Source organism: Erpetoichthys calabaricus, chromosome 4 (assembly GCF_900747795.2).
Source record: "Erpetoichthys calabaricus chromosome 4, fErpCal1.3, whole genome shotgun sequence".
Classification (NCBI taxonomy): domain Eukaryota; kingdom Metazoa; phylum Chordata; class Cladistia; order Polypteriformes; family Polypteridae; genus Erpetoichthys; species Erpetoichthys calabaricus.
In genome coordinates this window covers 53,529,268-53,550,066 of record NC_041397.2, presented here as the reverse complement: position 1 = coordinate 53,550,066, position 20,799 = coordinate 53,529,268, and the positions used below count along the sequence as shown (strand labels likewise).

Below are 20,799 nucleotides of genomic sequence, written 5' to 3'. Positions count from 1 at the left end.
TTTTATTACAGAGATTTGTTACAGACAACATGCTACACAAAAATAAAATACATTTACTGCATGTTACACATAAATAAAAAATATATGGGTTAAGTAATAATATGGATTTTTGATTCTGCTATTGATAGTGCCTAGCATTAAACTGCATGACTGTTAAAAAATGTTTAGCATACTAATATTTAAATTTCTAGAATAACACATCATAATAAAAACACTTCAGAAATGCAAGAGTGTGATCAAGACTTACAAATTAAACCTGAGTAATTTTAAGATATCTATTGCCTCTAAAGTATATTCAAATTGCTAGTTATATATATTTCACTTACTGCAAACTTTGAACAAACATTACTATATCTTTTCTTTGCCTAGTAGAGTCACAATATTCTGCACTGCCTACTGGTGTTCAAAACTTATCCTCTGTGATTTTTTTTATTTGTTCAATTGTATTCATGTTATTGTGGCATCAGTTTGTTTTCATGGCCTCTGCTACTTTGAGTGGTTTCTAATGGTCATGACCATCTTGCTGTTGGCCATATGTTTAGATATCTTTGTGCATGTGACATTATCCTTGTTATTTAAAATGGCAGCACACATTCACCTTTCCTTGGATCAAATAACTCTTTTTTTCTTAATTCATCTTTACTTTTTTTCCCCCAAAGTAATGTGTAGTTAAAGGTGCTACCAAGAAAGTTAACGTTAAGATCTTTGGACCTTGAATCTCCTCTTTGTTTTTTGACTTGTTACTAGCTCTTTTCTCCTATAGAATTTCTGTCACACTATGCATTCACCCCCCGTTTTATGTTCTTCTACAATGATCAGTGCACTCTCAATTTCACAGTGTTTGAAACACATGACACGGTGAAAAAGGAAATTAGTAATATTGAAAGGATGTTGAAGAATGATGCTGAAAAAAGGAATTTTACAATATTTTACTAGTAACATGTAAAATCACACAAGAGAATATTTATAGAGTGAATGGGTTTGGTAAATAAGGCATACAGTAGTGATGTAGTAATTGCAAATACAGTAATTTGTATTATGATTTTTTGAAGTGTTGCTAGTAAACCAACCCTTAAAAAGTCATCATCTACAAAGAAAATGTAGGCATGATTCGGATTTTATATGCACTGCTAAATATAAATAAATAAATAAATTTAGCTATATGTACAACATTGAACCCTCCCCCCCCCCCCCCAAAAAAAAAGTGAAATGATATATACTGTATGTACAATATTAACTCATGAGTCCTTAAAAAGTTTAAAATTTAACATACAACCTTTTAAAATGCACTTTTCAAGTCACTACAAACACATCAGATCTGGAAAGTAGCAAAATGCTCAAAATTATCATCCATGCAAGCACATCATAGTGTTCAGTAATAAGTGAACAGTTAACAAAAAAAGTACTGAAAAAAAAATCTCAAATGAAATCTCAATTTAATAACCTTGACATTTTTCTACAAGAGAAGTGTTTTGATGTTTTCTTGAACTGTGCCAAGAAGTTGTACAGTCTGCCTTCATATTTTGTTGTCAAATGAGTTTACTTCTCTACAATTCTTTGTTTAGATTAAAAAAAAATCTTAATGTCCAAATCTTAATACAGTACATTTCCAAAAATGAAAGTTTAGATCTGTGAAGGATTCGGTCAATAAGAACTGTGCAACAAGTAAAACAACAGGTTTTAGTGTAATGTTCTTTGTTTGAATTACCTGATATTAAAAATAAAGTCCCACAGGAATCAGTTCTGGAGAAACGTCTCCTTGATTTATATAACTAATATAGCAGAAATATGGAACATTAGTTGAATTAATTGATGGCAAATTAAATTAACAGACAAATTTGAGTGAGAAAAAAATCTATACAAATACACTGAGGAAAAAATTAGAATTAGGCAAAAGTATAAAAATATATGTTGGCTCTCAGCATTATTTCATTTGTTCATTATGCATTGCTCCTTAAGAAATGCTAAGGCTTTACAATTAAATCCCAAGTACTATAAGTACCAATTAGACTTACATTATTCATTTTTATTTCATACCTGTATATCTCTGTATGAAAACAGCAGATTCATAACAATGTCTTGAGTAAGAACTTCTGTATTATCTATCCTCAGCTTAATTCTTGAAAGCTCTTTGGCAAGTTCCTCTCCTTGATATTTGTCTCTGGCTTTCCTTATATCATTCAATAAAGTATCTTTGTAAGAGGCACTGCAATATTAATAAATAAACAGATTACAAACAGTGGACACAATGACACAGAAAAAAACAGTTTTATCACTTTTGTAGTCCAATGAAAAATGTTTATTTAATGATACACCAGTATTAGTAGTATACTAATGGTCAGTCCTGGGGTATGAGCATTACTGACGTTTATCTTATAACTGACTTATATTACTGGCTTATATTCTATACATTTGTAGGCAAGATTTTGTTATCAAGTCAGCAAAGTATGGTGACTACTGTCTGAAATGTGGCTGGTAATATTCATATTGACATTTCTTCTATTATTAGAATTCATAGTACAAGGAAGGCTGGATATATCCTGTTAATGTGCTGTAAATGTCAGCTGTCTTCTCAGTGGAAAACAGCAAGACATATCCCATTTAAAATCAAATAAACGGCAAATTTTCAAAGCTTCATTTTGCTCTTCAAAGACTGAACAGTCTGAAAAATGAAATAACAAGTTTGCCTGAAGGTAAGAGTTGGAGAAATTGACATTGAAGAGACATTAAGCCTGTTAAAGTTCAAATTGTTTATTTTCTTTATCTTACTTTTGTATGCTTAACTGAAAGGTAAATGCATTTTCAAATAAACACATTCAATTCATATTACTTTTTTCATCTACCGGTAGTATAGAAGACTGCAAATTTAGTACTTCCTGTGTGCTATACATAACATTTTCATCCAAACTACACTAAAACAAGAATTTTCAAGAACACACATTTTTCATCTCTAAAATCTCTAATATAGCCTTATATATGGTTAAAGGATAGAGGACAGCAACAATATTTCTCTTGTTCATGATATGCACATCCTATTTCCTTTAATAAATATCAATTAATTCCATATAATAACACACATATTTTTGTTACAAAGCATATTCTTCTTTAGTGTGTTGAGTTAAGGGCAGACAATGGAGACTCTTTTGACACCACTGTAAGCCTTAGGTTTCAGGTATGACATGTTTGTGAGATAGATGCAAATTCTTGGAACCAGATGTCTTAGAATTATTAATGTTTCAGATTCAGGAAAGGATTTCTATAAGGTGCTGGCACTGGTATGCTCTGAGGCTGTTCTGCTAGTCTCTGATAGGCACAGGTAAGAAAACATCTATACTCCATAGGCAATGAATGATTTGGGGAAATATTGCATGTGCACAGCAGGCAAAGATCTGGGGCCTCATGTATAAACGGTGCGTACGCACAGAAATGTTGCGTACGAACCTTTCCACGCTCAAATCGCGATGTATAAAACCTAAACTTGACGTAAAGCCACGCACATTTTCACGGTAACTCATTCCTTGGCGTACGCAATTTCTCCGCTCGGTTTTGCAGACTGGCGGCACCCAGCGTCAAAGCAGTGCTACTGTTCCTGTGTGATCACCCTTTCTTTCTTAGACCCACGTTCCTGACGCGGCTTTATAAATACACTGAAATTAACTGCATATTGTTTATTAGTGTAATGCATCTGATTGTAATTAACCTGTAGCAATATAATGGTCCAGGGAATAGCCATAGTATTCCAAATACCATAACTGCTTTAGCGTTGTTACGCTCACTGCATCTTCTTCTTCTTTTTGCTGCTCCCGTTAAGGGTTGCCACTGCGGATCATCTTTTTCCATATTACTCTCACTGCACCACTCGGAGTATTTATATCACTGTATCTGAGTGTGAATCACAGCAGCAGCTGATCGGAAAGAGAATTATCGGTATACAGTTTCAAGTAGGCTACACACTACCTCAACCACAGCAAAAAACGTCAAAGCCTTTCCTGTACGGACCTCGCGCTTCAGAAACAGTTTCATCCCAAGAACTATAAACGTACTCAATCAGTCCATCAAGTGCTCCTTGTAGAATTGTTTACTTATAAGTACAATTACCTCACTGTAAACTTACACTACAGTTATAATATTGCACAATCGGCGCCACTTTATAAAGCGCGTATGATGACAATATCATTTTTAAGATGAAATGCAGCAAAATATGTTGCTTATAGTATACAGATAAAACTTTAACTTCATTTAAATAATCTGTATTGTTAATAATTAAACATGTGAGATACGGTGCCGCAGCGCTAGCTAGTTCACGGATAGCTCCTGCCTTGCGCTGTATTATTGCTGGTGCTGACGCGACACTGGAAGGATAGACGAATAGAATAATTAAACATGTACTACGAAGATATTTCAATGTTCCTTAAAAGTTTTGAAGAATCGGCATTCTAAGCTTACAGATGGCTTAACGTCTATTACAGAGCTGATTGTGTGGCGATTGGGTATTTGGAGAAAGCAAAGTAAGTAGAGGAATTGGAGGTTAGTACGTTTGAAAGAGACAGTATTTCTGTAATAAATTATTTCATCGAAGGTCGCGCATGGCACAGCAAGCCTCTTGCGTGAAATATGAACAAGCACTGCGCCACCGTGTTCCCATTTTTAATAACATGCTTTCATTCCTATTATCATGAAAATGATATCACGTATATATCTCAGTATTTTAATTATTCAGAAAGCTGTAATATCTCGAATGTAATGGATTCTGTGTTCTGTCGGAGAAAAAGAAAGAACGGAAGCACGTAGTGATTCACACACATAGAGCACATAGAAGATCAAATACAGAACAAAGCATTTAACGTGCTACTTGAGAAGCTAGTAAAATAAACGATTTTAAGATGAAGTTTATGATGTTCTACTTTAATGGCAAAATAAACTACGTGATTAAAGTGGAAATTTCGAGATTAAAAGTGACATTTTGTGCGTTTTTCCCACTGTGTGCCTATTTTTTCTCTGTACCCTAATAAGCTTTCATATGGCACTCAGACGGTGGGTTATGACTTGCCTTTTCACGGTGACTTTGATATGTGATTTCTTTTTTATTTCGGGCACTGTGCGACTTTGCGAACTTGATCTTTCGAGTTTCTCCGACACTCTGTCACTCGATCAACTTCCTTTTGTTGATTATACCACTGTTTACACCAACAAATAGTACGTTTTTCCTTTGCCTCCACTTGGTATTCGCTGAAATTCTTATATTTTCTCCTGTGCTTTTCCCATTGTCTTTTCACAGAAGGCTATTTATATTGATTTGCATATTCAAAGAGACGTAATTCTGGGAGGAGTTGGGGCGGGACAGAAGGCGCGTGCACGTACGTTACTTTTCACGCTGATCGGGATTTATGTAGTGGCAAATGCTCTGAAGCACACACAGTGAGCCTTAAAGAAAAAGCTTAGTGAAGGAAAGGAGGCAAAGAAAGCTAAAGTACAAAACAAACTCACTCAGAACAACATACAAAATGTCTGGAATGGACTGGGCATAATTAATGGACTCAAGCAATTCAGGGCCAAGGTGCTAGATTGGGATGTGGACAGAGCTAACATCCTGAACCATTTTTTCCCACTGCCACTTCATTCCAATGACCAGTCTCCCCATACCATCTCTACTACATCAACAACTACTACCACATCAACTGTAATGGCTAGTGATGAGTCCACCTCTGACCCTCAAAATGGGATATCCATAACTGAAGTCCAAGGAAGGGGACAATGGAGAAAGCTACACACAGAAAAAGCTGCAGGACCAGATGGAATCAGTCCTTGAGTTCTTAAGGCCTGAATTGACCAACTTTGTGGTGTCTTATGTCACCTTTTCAGTCTGTCCCTAAGGCTTTACAATGTGCAACTGCTGTGGAAAACATTTTGCATTGTTCCTGTTTCAAAGAAGGCAGGCACCTCTTCACCTAATGACTACAGATCAGTGGCACTTGGGTCTCACAACATGAAAACCTTTGAGAGACTGGTTCTGGACTATATGAGTAACCCACCTAGACCCACTGCAGTTTGTCTATCGGACAAAGATCGGAGTGGAAGACGCAATTATCTAGCTGATCAAAAAGTCTTAAAAAAAAGATGATGATTATGTTATTGATTTCTCAAGTGCCTTGCGTATCATCCAGCCATCCCTGTTAAGGGGTAAGCTCAGGGATATGCAGGTGGATGAGCTTATGGTGTACTGGATAACGGACTGTCTGTCGGGCAGAATGCAGTTTGCGAGAGTCAAGGACTGGATTTCTGATATGGATGTGAACAACACTGGAGAACCACATGGAACAGTCCTGACTCTTTTTCACTTTACTCTGCACACTACTGACTATAAATATAATACCAGTTCATGTCACTTGCAGAAATTCTAAGATGACTCTGCACTTGTGGGGTATATTGGAGGAATGAGAGAGACTCCGGGAGTCAGGTGGAAAATTTTGTTTCCTGGTGCAAATAGAATTGTCTGCATTTTAACATCAACAAAAGCAAAGAACTGGTTATTACCTTTCACCGCACCAAAAAGCCTATATGTCCGGTCACTATTGAGGGAGTGGATATTGAGGAGCTTTGCTCCTACAAGTATTTGTTGTGTCCACATCAATGACAAGTTGGATTGGTCTTGGAACACAGAGGAACTTTATAAGAAAGGACAGAGCAGGCTCTTTTTTCTTAGCAGACTACATTCCTTTAATGTGGAAAGTGACATCCATCACATCTTCTACAACTATGTGATAGTCAGTGCGATTTTCTACACTGTAGTGTGCTGGTCCAATAATATAATTTGAAGAGAGGCCCACCAAATTAACAAGTTGATTAAGAAGGCAGGCTCAATTAAGGGAAGCATTGTCAACCCCCTGGAGGTCTTAGCGAATTAAAACAAAACTGAATGCCATTATGAACAAAGCTGCACATCCCCTCTCTGACACGCTAACAGAGTACTTTCAGCAAGCAAATTGCTCAGCAGAAGTGTGTCAAGAAACGCTACTAAGGCTTCTTCATACCAAGAACAATATGCCTGTATAATGCCTTACTATGACTGTAACTGCCACTTCTTCTTAAATCTTCTTACTTTTTAGTCATTCTGGTGTGTGTTCAGACTATAGTGTGTTTGTGTATATATGGTATATATGTATCTATCTATTTATGTATTATTTAAAGAGACTCTGTAAAAAGCCTAATTTCCCCCTACAGACAAATAAAGTTCTATTTATCTATTTTTTACTATCTATTTTAAATTATTACTGTCTATTCACTTACCTATTTATTTATCTTCTTATAGTATAGTATAGTATAGTTATCTGTCTTGCACTTGTCCTGTGTTTATTTTTATGTTGCCTGTAGTCATGGGGAACATTGTTTTGTGCTACTGTAAGTTGCAATAGTTTGTATGGATGGTGTAACAATGAAGTCACTTAAATTGACATGAAGTAAAAAAGAAAAAAAAATACTAAGAAAATACAAAGAAATGGGATGCAAAGTATCATAAGAGGTTTTCTAGAAAATATTTAACAACTTCGAACTCTGTTAGTACATGAGTAGTGTTCAAAATATTATTCCTGTTTAATGATATTGCAATGACCTGATGAATGTATGAGAGCTGAAGAATTTATTGTGAAAACAACACCTTAATGATATTCTAATAGAACCTCAAATGGTTAACTACATGTACATATCCCGTGTATATATTGAGGCAGATACAAATAGTAAATATAAGACATTCTAATTTAAATTATTTGTATATAGTCCTAATTTAATAAACTGATCAGAATAAATCTTTTATATTGACAATATCATTAATATAATTAATCAAACGGGAGGATTCACCCTTGGGAGTTTCGTCTCTCTTGGAGTTTTGTGTGCACATTGGAACTACGTTTGTAAAATAATAAACCTTTATTACATCAACAGCGTTTTGAAAATGGTACATTTTACTATATTCTGGTTATTAAACACAACCTAGTGCATGTAAAGGGTACACCCTATACTGTAAACAAATCTAGGTGGTGTACTGGAGTTCTGTGTTACATTCTGTAACTGAATTAAGGACGTTGTGCAGAGAGATGCAACAGAATTTTGATTCAGCTTAGGGCAAAACAACCTACAAAAGCACAAAAATAAAAGATTTACTTTTGGTAGTGATTATGTGGTAGGATAACGATTTTCAGCAATGTTTTGGTTTTGGCATTAGGAAAAACAAAATAAATTAGATAAGTGATATTTTGGTAACTACTGTGAAGGACTGAATTTTGACGTTATAGTCTGGTTTTGATAAATCATTAAATAGACTACCATGTATCACCCCCTCTGCCTCCTTTCTAAGACTGTTCTTTTGGAAATTTGATTAATACACATGTTTTCTCTGCCATTGTCATAATTATGAAAATCATTATAAATTAAAAAAACAAAACAAGTTTAAGAGATACAGTAGTTGCTTGTAAGGAAGTATTAGAAAGATGTTAACAGGCTCCTTAAATACTGCACTATGATGTAAATATAATATCTGTCAATTTAAAACAGTAAATTTTAGTATATTCTCCTAAATGATCATTATTCAATTATGGCATAATAAGGCATTTCTGCATACATTTTTAAACACACAAATACCACTTTGAAAGTTCAGTTTTTTTGTTGAAAGGTATCCCAATTTAATCAAAGAGTATTTGGCTACAAGAAAGAAAAACGAAAGTGGGCTACAAATTATTTTCAGTTCTGTAGGAAATAATGTCTTCTAGTATATGTCATTTATTGCTTGAGATCAGTCAATTTTAAATTCCTGAACTTACTGTAAAATAGGATTGTTTATTATGAGTCAAGTTATTACAAAATGCAATTTAAAAAATTAGCTTGTTGATGATGCACACATATAAACAGTAGATACAGACTGGCATGTCTTTGTAGTACCTGTAAACAGCGCAATATTCATATTTCCTCTAAATATTTTCAAAGCTTTCGTGTTGAAACGCAGTTAATAATAAAATATATGTGATATCCAGTGAAGCCAGTTGCCTGAATTGTTATTTACTTCCTGTTTTGAAATCCAAAAGTAAAAATAAAAGGTCAAAAACAATGCTAAACATCTACTGGAAAGCAGGCAATTTTGATATTGTTTGAAACTGTTGATATTCAAAAAACAAGCATTTGTTTTATTCATTATACCCTTAAACAAAACTTGCAAAGAATAATTAACAATTAACTGAATTTAGTTTGATATTGACAGCTAATCTATTTTAACAACAATTTTAAATTCTTTCAACGTCTTTGTAAGCAATTGCTTGCTATTTTCAATGGTACAGTGCATTAATATGATTTCTTATTTTAAGACTTTATTGTTATTGTTGTATTAATTATTTGGCTTATTCTAAATAATTAAAGTCTAACATACACATTTTGCATCAGAAGAATAAAAGGACACACTTAGTGCTTATTCAACATAAATATTAGTGATAGGAATGAGGCTGAAGGATATTGTTATTCCAAAATAAAATGAGAACTCATCAAATTCCTACTATGCAGTATTGCTACATGGAAAACTTAAAATTGCCTTTGTAACATTTACTACTGTATATAATAGGTATATGAGATTTTTTTACTCATACAGATGTGTGTTTTGGGGCCAGTGGTTACATGATATTAAAAAAAAACGTTAAATAAATGAAAAGCGTACCAGGAGGTTACATGAATATCCTTTAAAAGACTGATGAATCTGTCCATGAGCGGTAAGCACAGTGGTCCCAGTAAATTATCCCAACTTGGCTGCATGTACTCTGAAGCTCTCCTCTGTGCATCATTCTCACAGCACATGTATTCATTGTTTGGAGTCATCACATATGGAATAAAATAATAATTTCCACTGGATGCCTGGAAAAGAAGAACACAAATTATTAGAAATTAAAAGTAAAATACATAATTAGAAATAATAATGTTAAACGCGGAAAGTCTTTAAGGTTGAGATATACTTGATTCAAGCCGTTAAGCACTCTGGTAAAACACAAGCATCTGTCACAATACAAGAGAGAAGAAACTAAACCTACAATTAGTGATACTTTATGCTAAAATGAGTGCTAGTAATTAACGATAAGCATATACTAAATAAATCATATTCTGACATACTGTACTACAGTATAATATTAGAGTACTGGTAAGCACTACTGTTATTTTGTTCTTAACAATTAAAATAATACATAATCATTAGTAGATGTAAATTTTTAAAGACAAGGCAGCATCTCATTTTATGAAAGAAAAATTAATTATGGTTGCATTTTCAAGTAAGTCTACATATTTCATAACTATTTTAACTAATCAGGTGATATATGTAATATTTTGTCTATTTTGTAAAGGTAGGTGGAGATGTGCAATTATAACATAAAAACAAATGTATTTTAAAATGATGATTTGATTAACTAGCCTAATATCAATTATTATGATCATGTCACAATAACAAAATAATTTACACCTCCACTGGCAGACATACGATTATGAGCAAAACTGAACTTAACATGGATCACTGCTTAAATATAAGGAATGTATAAACCAACAAAGAAACATTGAATCAGTTAATAGATTAATGTATTTTTAAATTGCACTCTCTCAATAGCTATAGCGTCATGCAGCTAGAAATTTTTCAAGGGTCTGTCTGGGTTTGAATCAGGAAGTCTAGTTTCAACCCATATCCCAAACATACATACTGTATCAGATTAATCGTTTGACGTTGTGTCGCTATACACTATGATTCCGATTCATCTGGCCACAGAAACACTATTAATGAAACTGGAAAGCGACCCCACCATAGAGACAAGAACTAAACTGTCCATTAAAGACATAATGCACCTAATATCATTTTGCCAGAAAACTCACTTTCATTTCAAAGGCAAATACTACACTCAGAAAGAAGGCATGCCTATGGGATCGCCGTTATCAGGACTTCTAGCGGAACTGGTAATGCATCGATTTGAAAACATGGCTCTATCCCAGTTCACACCCAAAACATTCACTAATCGGAGCTTACACAGAAGACGCCAAAAAACTCAGCAAACAATTGAATTGAATCAGAACCCCCACCACACCTGGCACTCACTTCCTTATCACCACAAGGTGTCTGAAGGTACAGCGCGCATCCTGGCCAAGTCAGGCGTCAGAATAGCACACAAACCCATGAACAATCTGCGCACAGTCGTGTTTAATGCTAAAAACAAGAAATCAATAGCAGAAATACTAAACGCAGTTTATAGCATTCCATGAAGTTCTTGCTCAGCGGTATACATAGGACAAACTTCAAAAAGAATCGCAACACGTATACAGGAACATCGCAACGCCGTCAGAAGACAGGACTCACTTTCATTGATCTACACGCATACTAAATCAACAGGACGTACAGTACATTTAACTGGGACAATGTACAAGTAAAATTTAAGGCCAGTACTAAAAGTGCCAAAGAGTTGGCCGAATCTTGGCTATCAAATGAGAACGCCATCAACAGACACTTGGACATAAATCCAGCATATGCAAACTTAAGAAGAACATGTTCATAATAAATAAACTGTACACCCAATCCCCCCCCCCCCCCCCCCCCCCCCCAATCACACTGACTTAGCCACCCCCACCCCCTTCACGTAATGTTTTGCTATTTATTGCCTTTGATTCTTGTAAGTCTAAGCATTATCCTCTGATGAAGACCCCTGGCAGGGGTTGAAAGCTCAGGAATAAAAACTACTTTATGATACGTGATTAATTTTTTCTCTCCACGTATCACAACTGTTTTTATTGGATTATTTATTTGAAGATTGTTTTTGAATGCACTGCACTTTATTTTGAACACTTGTTTTGTTGATTGTTTTTAATAAAAGCACTTTGCACTTTTTCAAGGGCTCCCGAACAGCAGATGGGAGTATGGAGTCGAACCCGCATCGTCACAGTCACGATTGCCTCCATACTGTCACAGCTGGTCCTCTGAGGTTACAATAACCCTTTCCCTTCATACTATTTTGGCACATCTGGATGATAAGTACTGAGTTGTAAGAGTTCATGTTTATAGCTTATAGCTTTACAATTAACAGTATTGCACCAGCAAAACTGACCAATAAACTCCTCGTCATGGGACTAATGAAGTGACAAGATACTGTGCTGAGTGCTCTTCTGTACTCCTTGTTCACTGACTACTGTGTGGCCAAATACAGCTTCAACTCCATCTTTAAATTTGATGATGTTATCACCATCATAGTTCTGACCACTAACAATGATGAGACAACTTAAAGAGAAGAATGTTTACCTGTCGTCAAAGTGGTGCCAGGGCAATAATCTCATCCTTAATGAAAGCAAAACTAAGGAGCTGGTCATAGATTTCAGAAAGAAGATCATACTTTCAGTTACATTGGAGGGGATGCTGTTGAGAGGGTCAGCATCTTTAAATTTCTTGAAGTGACCATCACTGGCAGGGTGAGATACATACAACATATTTCAGCCCTTGTCAAAAAGGCTTACCAATGCCAGTATTAATCACACAACTGAGGAAGGCTAATTTTAATTAACTTCTACAGGTGCATATTAGACTTCATTTTCACAGGCTACATAAAATCCTAGTATGGCAACTACTTTTCTCAATATCATAAATCGCTGCAGAAGGCAGTGAAAGAGGGATAGAAAATAACTGACATCCAGCTGTCTTCAGTTCATATACTATTATATATATATATATATATATATATATATATATATATATATATATATATATATATATACACACACACACACTATATCCTGGAAACTATTGAAATTGTCAGAAAAAAAAATTGAAATGTACAGATGTCAGGTAATTGAAAGGAACTACTCTGGGCATCTCTCTCCTAGGAGGTTTCGTTTTGCAGACGTTTTCTCATCGCTTCTGTATTAGCGGCAAAGCGAGTGTCTCTTTCTTCGGATGTTTCGTTTCGCTGATGTGCTCACCTCGCTTGTGTAATAGCGGCATGAGGAAAAGTAAAAAGGATACCATTTTGCCAATGTGCTCGCCTCGCTTGTTTATTAGCAGCCAAATGAATGTCTCTGTCTTTGGAGATTTCTTTTTGCTGACGTGCGCACCTTGCTTGTGTATTAGCGGCTAAGTGAGTGTCTCTGTCTTCAGGGGTTTCGCTTTTCTGACGTGGTGGTCTCACTTGTGTATTAGCGGCTAAGCAAGTTTCTGTTTCTTTGGAGGTGGAGCCCTAACCCTGACTCCACCTCTCACTTCCAGGCCGAACAGATAGAAACACACGCTTCCACGCGTAGACGTTTATATAGTATAAGATATATTGCCTTAGAAATGTAAACAGTATAACCAAAAGCAATTATTTCATAGTTTTTTTTTTTATTTCTCCCTTACAGCAAATTGTACAGGGCCAGTAGAATACATACATATACACAAACACACACATAGTGTATATATAATATATATAATATTAATTGATATAAAGTATGTGTGTGTGTATGTATATGTGTATGTATGTATGGGTCAATGTTTCAATCCACGTATGTACATTTTTTTGTGTGTGTCATTGTTTTTACATGGTACATGCAAATGAGACTTTAGTCATACTATGTAAATGACAATAAACCTGAACTTGAATAGCTAGTTACTAAGTAACATGTATACTTATTAAATACAAGGAACAGTATCTGTCACAATAAAACAAGTATTTTGAGGTGATCATAGTAAATCATTTCTTTATACAGAGAAGACTTAATAGATTTATTAATGTTAAAGCATGTTTTAATTATTGCTTTTCATTTTATATGCAAAATTTAAATGAAGCAGGTGTGTCTCAATTCAATCAACTTCAAATTGATTAACAAAACGAATTTAAGCTTGTCTCATTCCCATAATACACCTTTACTTTAAATGTACAACCCAGCCAAAAATCAAGATAAAGTAAATATACACCAACACCTGCAAAAGATTATGTGCTTCAACTATTGTCTTTCCCACCCACCTGGGAAATAGTGCGGATGTTAAGAGGATGTGTTAAATTCCAGCCCAATAGCTGCTAATGTGACATGACTTGTGATGCTAAACTCATTATCAGTTCATTTTCAAATCTGATAATTATTACTATTTTTTATCACATCCATTTTCAGAAGTGTGCAAAAAAGCAAGAAAGAAAATGGTTGCACAGTGTTAGTTTTGTGCTCAGTTAGCAGAAGGTGACTGCTGGCTGAACCTGCTACCTGAAATAACACAGCCATACAAGCCGTCTTCCAGCTCTTGGACGTGGGATAACACTACCATAGAGGATCACAACTGATGCCTAAGCTTTAAATGCTGCAGCTCACTAACATACAGAAAGCGTCCCTTACTTCCTTACTTTATCTTCTGCCATTACACCTTACATTGTTGGGGTCTTGAGCCATCATTATATAAAAGCTTCCCTACTACTACATTTAAAACAAATGCTACTACTTCTATACTCATATCACTATGTAACATACCAGGAATTTTTACCCATATTATTATTATAAGTATTCACAACAATACAACTCAAAAAAATTCAGAACATAAAATGGTTAAACAGGTAACAAGAAAATTACAATTTATAGGATTACAGAAAGCAAGGCACCAGGATTTCATGGTTCTAGACTGAAATCATGATGTTAGTAATATCAAGGACAGCATTAGTATCAAATCTTTACATTAGAAGATAAGGGTAGGGTGGTGCTCCACAAAGCCTACACCAATCATCATGACTTATGTTTTATCATTTTTATTATATAACATTCATTTTTCCACCCATCCATCCAATTTCAGAAAATACAATCTGTTTGAGGAACTGGGGTGACAGAATCAGGTTTCTCTTGACAGAGTCAAAGACAGGAACCTTCCCTACAAGCTTCATATGACAAAAATGACTTGTAATCACATTTTTTGGCATTTGTCCCTTTTGTATGCAATACCTGAACAGATTGTGCGAGATTATGAAAGAAAATCATCATGACAAAATTAACTAGAATCTCTACTACTGTATATCAAACAAATCTGAAAATCTAAATCTAAATTTTAACCACAAAAAGATTCAATTAACCTTGTAATCTTTTAAAATGGCATAATTCTACATGATCTCTTCTCCTTAGTAAACAACATCATTTCCTATGATGGTATGGACAATACTATCAAAATTTCATGTTTCATTATAGTATTACATTTTAATGCAAGAGATAAAACAATAAACAATTTGCAATTTACTCTAAAATCTGTTTCCATTACAACACTAGAAATCTTTACATTACACAGCTAGAAAGTACATATATACTGTAGTACATTCAGCATTAGATGATATAAGTAATACCTTTACTATTGCAATGCATTGCTTAATCAGCTTCTAAAAAAGAAGGTAAGACAATATCTCAATAAACAGCTATGATATTTTTTGTTACAGCTAAAAGTTGCTTTACATAAATATAGTATAATCATCTGTGGTCATTCATAACATTTATACAAACATATTACACATGATGGAAAACAAATAAATCAAACTCATTAAAGCATTGGCTAACAGTTGTATAGGGTCAAGTTAATTAGCATAGTTCATTTTTAATTTTATCACGTATTACTTACTGCCAGACTGCATTAATTCTAGAAATATTATCTATGCAGTGACAGTGAAATGATTAAGCATCCCTTTGTAAAGCACAGAAGTATTTTATGACACATTTTCACTTTTTTCGTGATGTTTCTTTCTTCAAAGGTTCATTTTAGCAACATAGATATTTAGTAACTGCATTGTTTACTGCCCTAAATGAAGAACATGTGTTAAACTGCCATAGACTGACTAAGGCCATGGTGAATTTGCAGTCACTATTTTTAGCATTTGTTATCATTTAAGTGACAAGCATTTACTCTTTACTCTCTACACTCATTTCAATTGAATTGATTTGGATACTACTCATTTTTTAATATAAAATGGAGTAGAAATGTACTTGACTGAAGATGTTAGTGTTCAGTATGGCTTGTAAAGTTGGATCCATCACAAAGTAAAACCTATAGACAAACACCAGAGAGGATGGCAGAAAAACACCGACCTCTCTGATGAAAACACCGTGGAGAGTAAAAGAAACCTCAAAGTAGAATTTTAAAAAACAAGCAAAAATTAATACCATAATAAGGGTGTAATGATAAACAAACCTCATGATACAATCCACAGTTTTGGGTTCATTAATATGCTTTCAGTACATCTTTGTCTATTAGAGATATAATTTAGAAGGAAGCCATATAGGAAATGTGTGTGATGTTGATGTTCTTCATTGTAAGCTTTATCTTTATGTCTCCACTCATCATTTCCGACTACTTTGCTAGCCAGTGAAATCTACACTGCAATAAGAAGAAAAAAACTAAAAAAATCTGCTACCTCTATTGTGTAGCAGAATTATTATATGTGTTACTGTGGCCTTAAACTTGCAGCAACAGTCACACAAGTAAAAATAACAAGTATGCTAGAATAAACATGTAGCATATACAAATTGAAATCAATATCAGTAAGGCAAAGGAAATAATCATAGACTTCAAGAGGGCACACTCTACCCCAGTTCTCAATGATGGAAAAGATTTGGTGGTAGTGAGGACATACATATACCTTGGGGTGCGTCTGAACAACATGCTTGAATGAAGTACCACCACAGAGAATTTATACAAGAAGGGTCAGAGTTGCTTTTATTTTATGAGGAGGTTAAGGTCGTTTGATGTATTCAGGCCACTCTTACATTTTTTTACCAGTCTGTAGAGGCCAGTGCCATCTTCTGAGTAATAATGTGCTGGGGAAAAATCTTTACTGCCGGTAATGCCAACAGACTAAATAAAAAGGCTAGTACAATCTTGGGAATCAGGCTGGACTCACTGGAAGAAGTGCTAAAACAGAGGTCATTTAGGAAGCTGATTACTATCCTGGGTAATGACTTTCATTCTCTGTATGCAGTCTTGATTAAACAGAAGAGCATGTTTAGTAACAGACTGAAACAACTGCATTGCTCCAGGAAATGCTACATAAGGTCATTTCTATCCTTTAGCCATCAGGCTCTATAAGGAGTTATTTGAGAAGGTATTTTTCCCCATTTGCCGAATGGTACCAAGCTGGTCTAGCAGACCTCTTAACAGATATTGACATTATGTGCAATATACTGTGCCAATATACTATGCCAGTGACTGGCATTTTCTACTGTAAAATATTTTAAGTATGTACAGTTTTATTCACTTTACACTTAGTAAATGCCTACATTTTGCTGAATGAAGAAAAATCTTGTTATATGTGTATTTGTACCTTTTTAGCATACTGTACTTAAGATTATTTTAATTCTTGCTATATGTTTATTTGTGTTTTTTTTTCCTACTGCTGAAACCCTGCAATTTCCTTCGGGATTAATAAAGCTTCTACCTGTCTATCTATAAGGGGTGGAAACAAAGACAAGAATCTTCACCAATGAATGAAGGAAAGAGGCAGATTTTCATCTCAAAAACACTATATTATAGGAATGTGTTTTTCTGTTTATGATAATTCCAGTAGTATGTACTTAGCAATATTTTAAATATTTTAGCAAAAAAAAAAAATGCATATGTTTTGCATGTTTTAAGGATGACTGGATAACGGACATGTGGATTATGCAACACAAGTAACATAACATTTTTTTTCGTCATTCCATAGATAATTTTCATTTTCATTTTATTTTGCCGTTGTGTAGAACTAAACACCATTGGGTTTTATTACATCATAAAGTTTTTTTCCCTCTATTACATGTTTTTCTTGGCCTCCACTACAAATTACATGTGGTAAGTAAAAATAATCTGTGTGTGGAGCATTCTATTAAGTAACTCTTGATCGATATCTTACTATCAATTGTAACCACCACAAAGCTTTTTTAAGCAAAACATAAACAAAATGGGACAACTTTACTAAAGCCCAACAAATTAAAGATTTAAACATAACCTGTCATTAAGTTTTTTCATTTCTCTTATAGATAATAACTAATGGACAACATTAAGAAAAAAAAAAACACTATAAGTGTAATTGGCTCAAAGGGCGTATCATCTCAAGGATCCAGAATTCAAAAATATAATTACATCATTTCATGCCATTGCTTCTGCAGCTAAAGTAACCCTTTAAGGCAAAAGAATTATTAAAATAACATTGCTATCTCAACCATTGTACACATCAAAGTTATGACAGCTTGTTGTAGAAGGCCATTTTGAATAAGATTAGATGAAGCTAAGCAATAGTATTTAAAATAAAAAATTAAATGACATTTCAAGGACGCATTTCCACCTTGAAGTCAATATATAATGCATAGGCATTAAATTCAGAAAAATCATGCAATTTGGTTTTTGTCCTCATGATACATTACACTCAATCAGAGAGGTCGAACTTGGCTCCTAGAGGGTCACAGTGGCTGCAGTTTAACTTTTCTGTCAATTTGTTAATTACTATTCAATTAGTACTGATAATAAAACACTTTTTGTCTTCATTTTATTTGACTTTGTTAGAGTCAGAACTTTTGTTTTTCTTCCTTGATCAACAATCGAACAACAAAGATATACAAAGCAATCCAACATGACAATCTATCCTGATCTAATTTGCACCTGTTATCTATTAGGTGAAAGTCTGAGAAATATCGATTGGCGTAGTCCACAAAACATATTGATGATTCCATCAGAAAAAAGAAAATCAAGTTTTGAAAATGTTTAGTGTGGCAGAATATGGGCACCAGCAGGACAAGGAATTAAATAATTGGTTAAACTAACAAGAACAGTGGGTTTCTAATTAAGAAATTGGATGGACTTTGAGGCCTTGAGTCATAACAAGCAAGTCAATTAAAATTAACCAAAAGAGTCTGTTTATTTAGCAACAGTAACTGGTTAATAATGGAAGAAGTGACTGGAACAAAAACCTGTAGACATTGAGGTCCTCCAAGATCAGAGTTTGACACCTCTGTACTAGCTCCTCACTACAGTCAACTTACACAAGAAAGCAGTAGGTAGTTTACTGGCTAGTGATGCTATCTAATAATGCCAGGAAACGTGTTTCATTCTTAGTATATAATAAATTACATGGAGGTACTTTTTATCCCAAGTGTGCACATGGATATTTATGAAGTGGTCCAGCACCCCTCAAATAAAGGCACATCAGCTTTATTATCATGTGTACATAGTACAATGAAATTCATAGTTTCATGTTGCTTGAGCCAGTTAACAAAAACCACCAAAAAAATAAATAGTATACTTTATATTCAACCCTAATTCCCAAAAAGTTGGTACGTTGAGTAATAATTTAAATAAAAAAAGTATACAATGATTAGTAAATCTCATGAATACTTTATTCACAATAGAACACAGAAAACATATTAAATGTTTAAACTGAGAAAATGTACAACTTTTAAGAAAAGAATGTCATTTTGAATTTGATGGCAGCAACATGTCTCCAAAAAAGTTGGGGCAGGGCCATGTTGAAGACTGTGTAGCATCCCAACAGTCCATAACCGTCTGGGGACTGAGGAATTCATTTGCTGAACTTTTTTTGAGAGAAATGTTGTCCCATTCTTGTTGAATATAGAGATCTAGCTGCTCAATAGTCCTGGGTCTTCTTTGTCGTATTTTCGGTTTCATGAAGCGCCAAATGTTTTCATTTGGTAAAAGGTCTGGACTGCAGGCTGGCCCATTCAGCACAGGGACTCGTCTATTATGAAACCATGCTGTTGTAATAGATGCAGTATGCCATTGTCTTGCTGAAATACAGTCATGGCCGAAATTATCGGCCCCCCTGGAATTTTCCCAGAAAATGCACCATTTCTCCCAGAAAATTATTGCAGTTACAAATGTTTTTGTATATACATGTTTATTTCCCCCCCGTGACCCTGTGTTCGGATTCAGCGGGTTGGAAAATGGATGGATGGATGGATGTTTATTTCCTTTATGTGCATTGGAACAACACAAAAAACAGAAAAAAAGCCAAATCTGAAATCATGTCACACAGAACTCCAAAAAATGGGCCGGACAAAATTATTGGCACCCTTTCAAAATTGTGGGTAAATCGTTTTATTTCAAGCATATGATGCTCGTTTGAACTCACCTGTGGCAAGAAACAGGTGCTGGCAATATAGCAATCACACCTGAAGCCAGTTAAAATGGAGAAAAGTTGACTCAACCTTTCTGTTGTGTGTCTGAGTGTGCCACACTAAGCATGGAGAACAGAAAGAAGAGCAGAGAATTGTCTGAGGACTTGACAACAAAAATTGTGGAAAAATATCAACAATCTCAAGGCTACAAGTCCATCTCCAGAGATCTTCATGTTCCTTTGTCCACTGTGCGCAACATAATCAAGAAGTTCACAACACATGGCACTGTAGCTAATCTCCCTAGACGTGGACGGAAGAGAAAAATTGATAAAAGACTGCAACGAAGGATAGTCCAAATGGTGGATAAACAACCCCAATCAACTTCAAAACATATTCAAGCTGTTCTGTAGGCTCAGGGTGCAACAGTGTCAGCTCAAACTATCCATCGACATCTGAACGAAATGAAACGCTATGGCAGGAGAGCCAGGAGGACCCCACTGCTGACACAGAAACATAAAAAAGCCAGACTGGATTTTGCCAAAATGTACTTGAGGAAGCCAAAATCCTTCTGGGCAAACGTCTTGTGGACAGATGAGACCAAGGTAGAGCTTTTTGGTAAAGCTCATCATTCTACTGTTTACAGAAAACGGAATGAGGCCTACAAAGAAAAGAACACAGTACCTACAGTCAAACATGGTGGAGGTTCTAAGA

General features: G+C 34.8%; 1 protein-coding gene across 6 annotated transcripts in view; it reads right to left on the bottom strand.

Annotated features, from left to right (window-relative positions):
* The window catches only part of map3k15 (mitogen-activated protein kinase kinase kinase 15), a 219,346-nt gene that overhangs the window by 123,607 nt on the left and 74,940 nt on the right, over window positions 1-20,799 (bottom strand). For all 6 annotated transcript variants that reach the window (XM_051926897.1, XM_051926899.1, XM_051926900.1 and 3 more), the window contains 2 exons: window positions 9,695-9,888; window positions 2,038-2,206 (listed from right to left, as the gene is read on the bottom strand). In XM_051926897.1, the coding sequence (XP_051782857.1) occupies window positions 2,038-2,206; window positions 9,695-9,888 (363 nt within the window). The remainder of the gene's footprint in view (window positions 1-2,037; window positions 2,207-9,694; window positions 9,889-20,799) is intronic.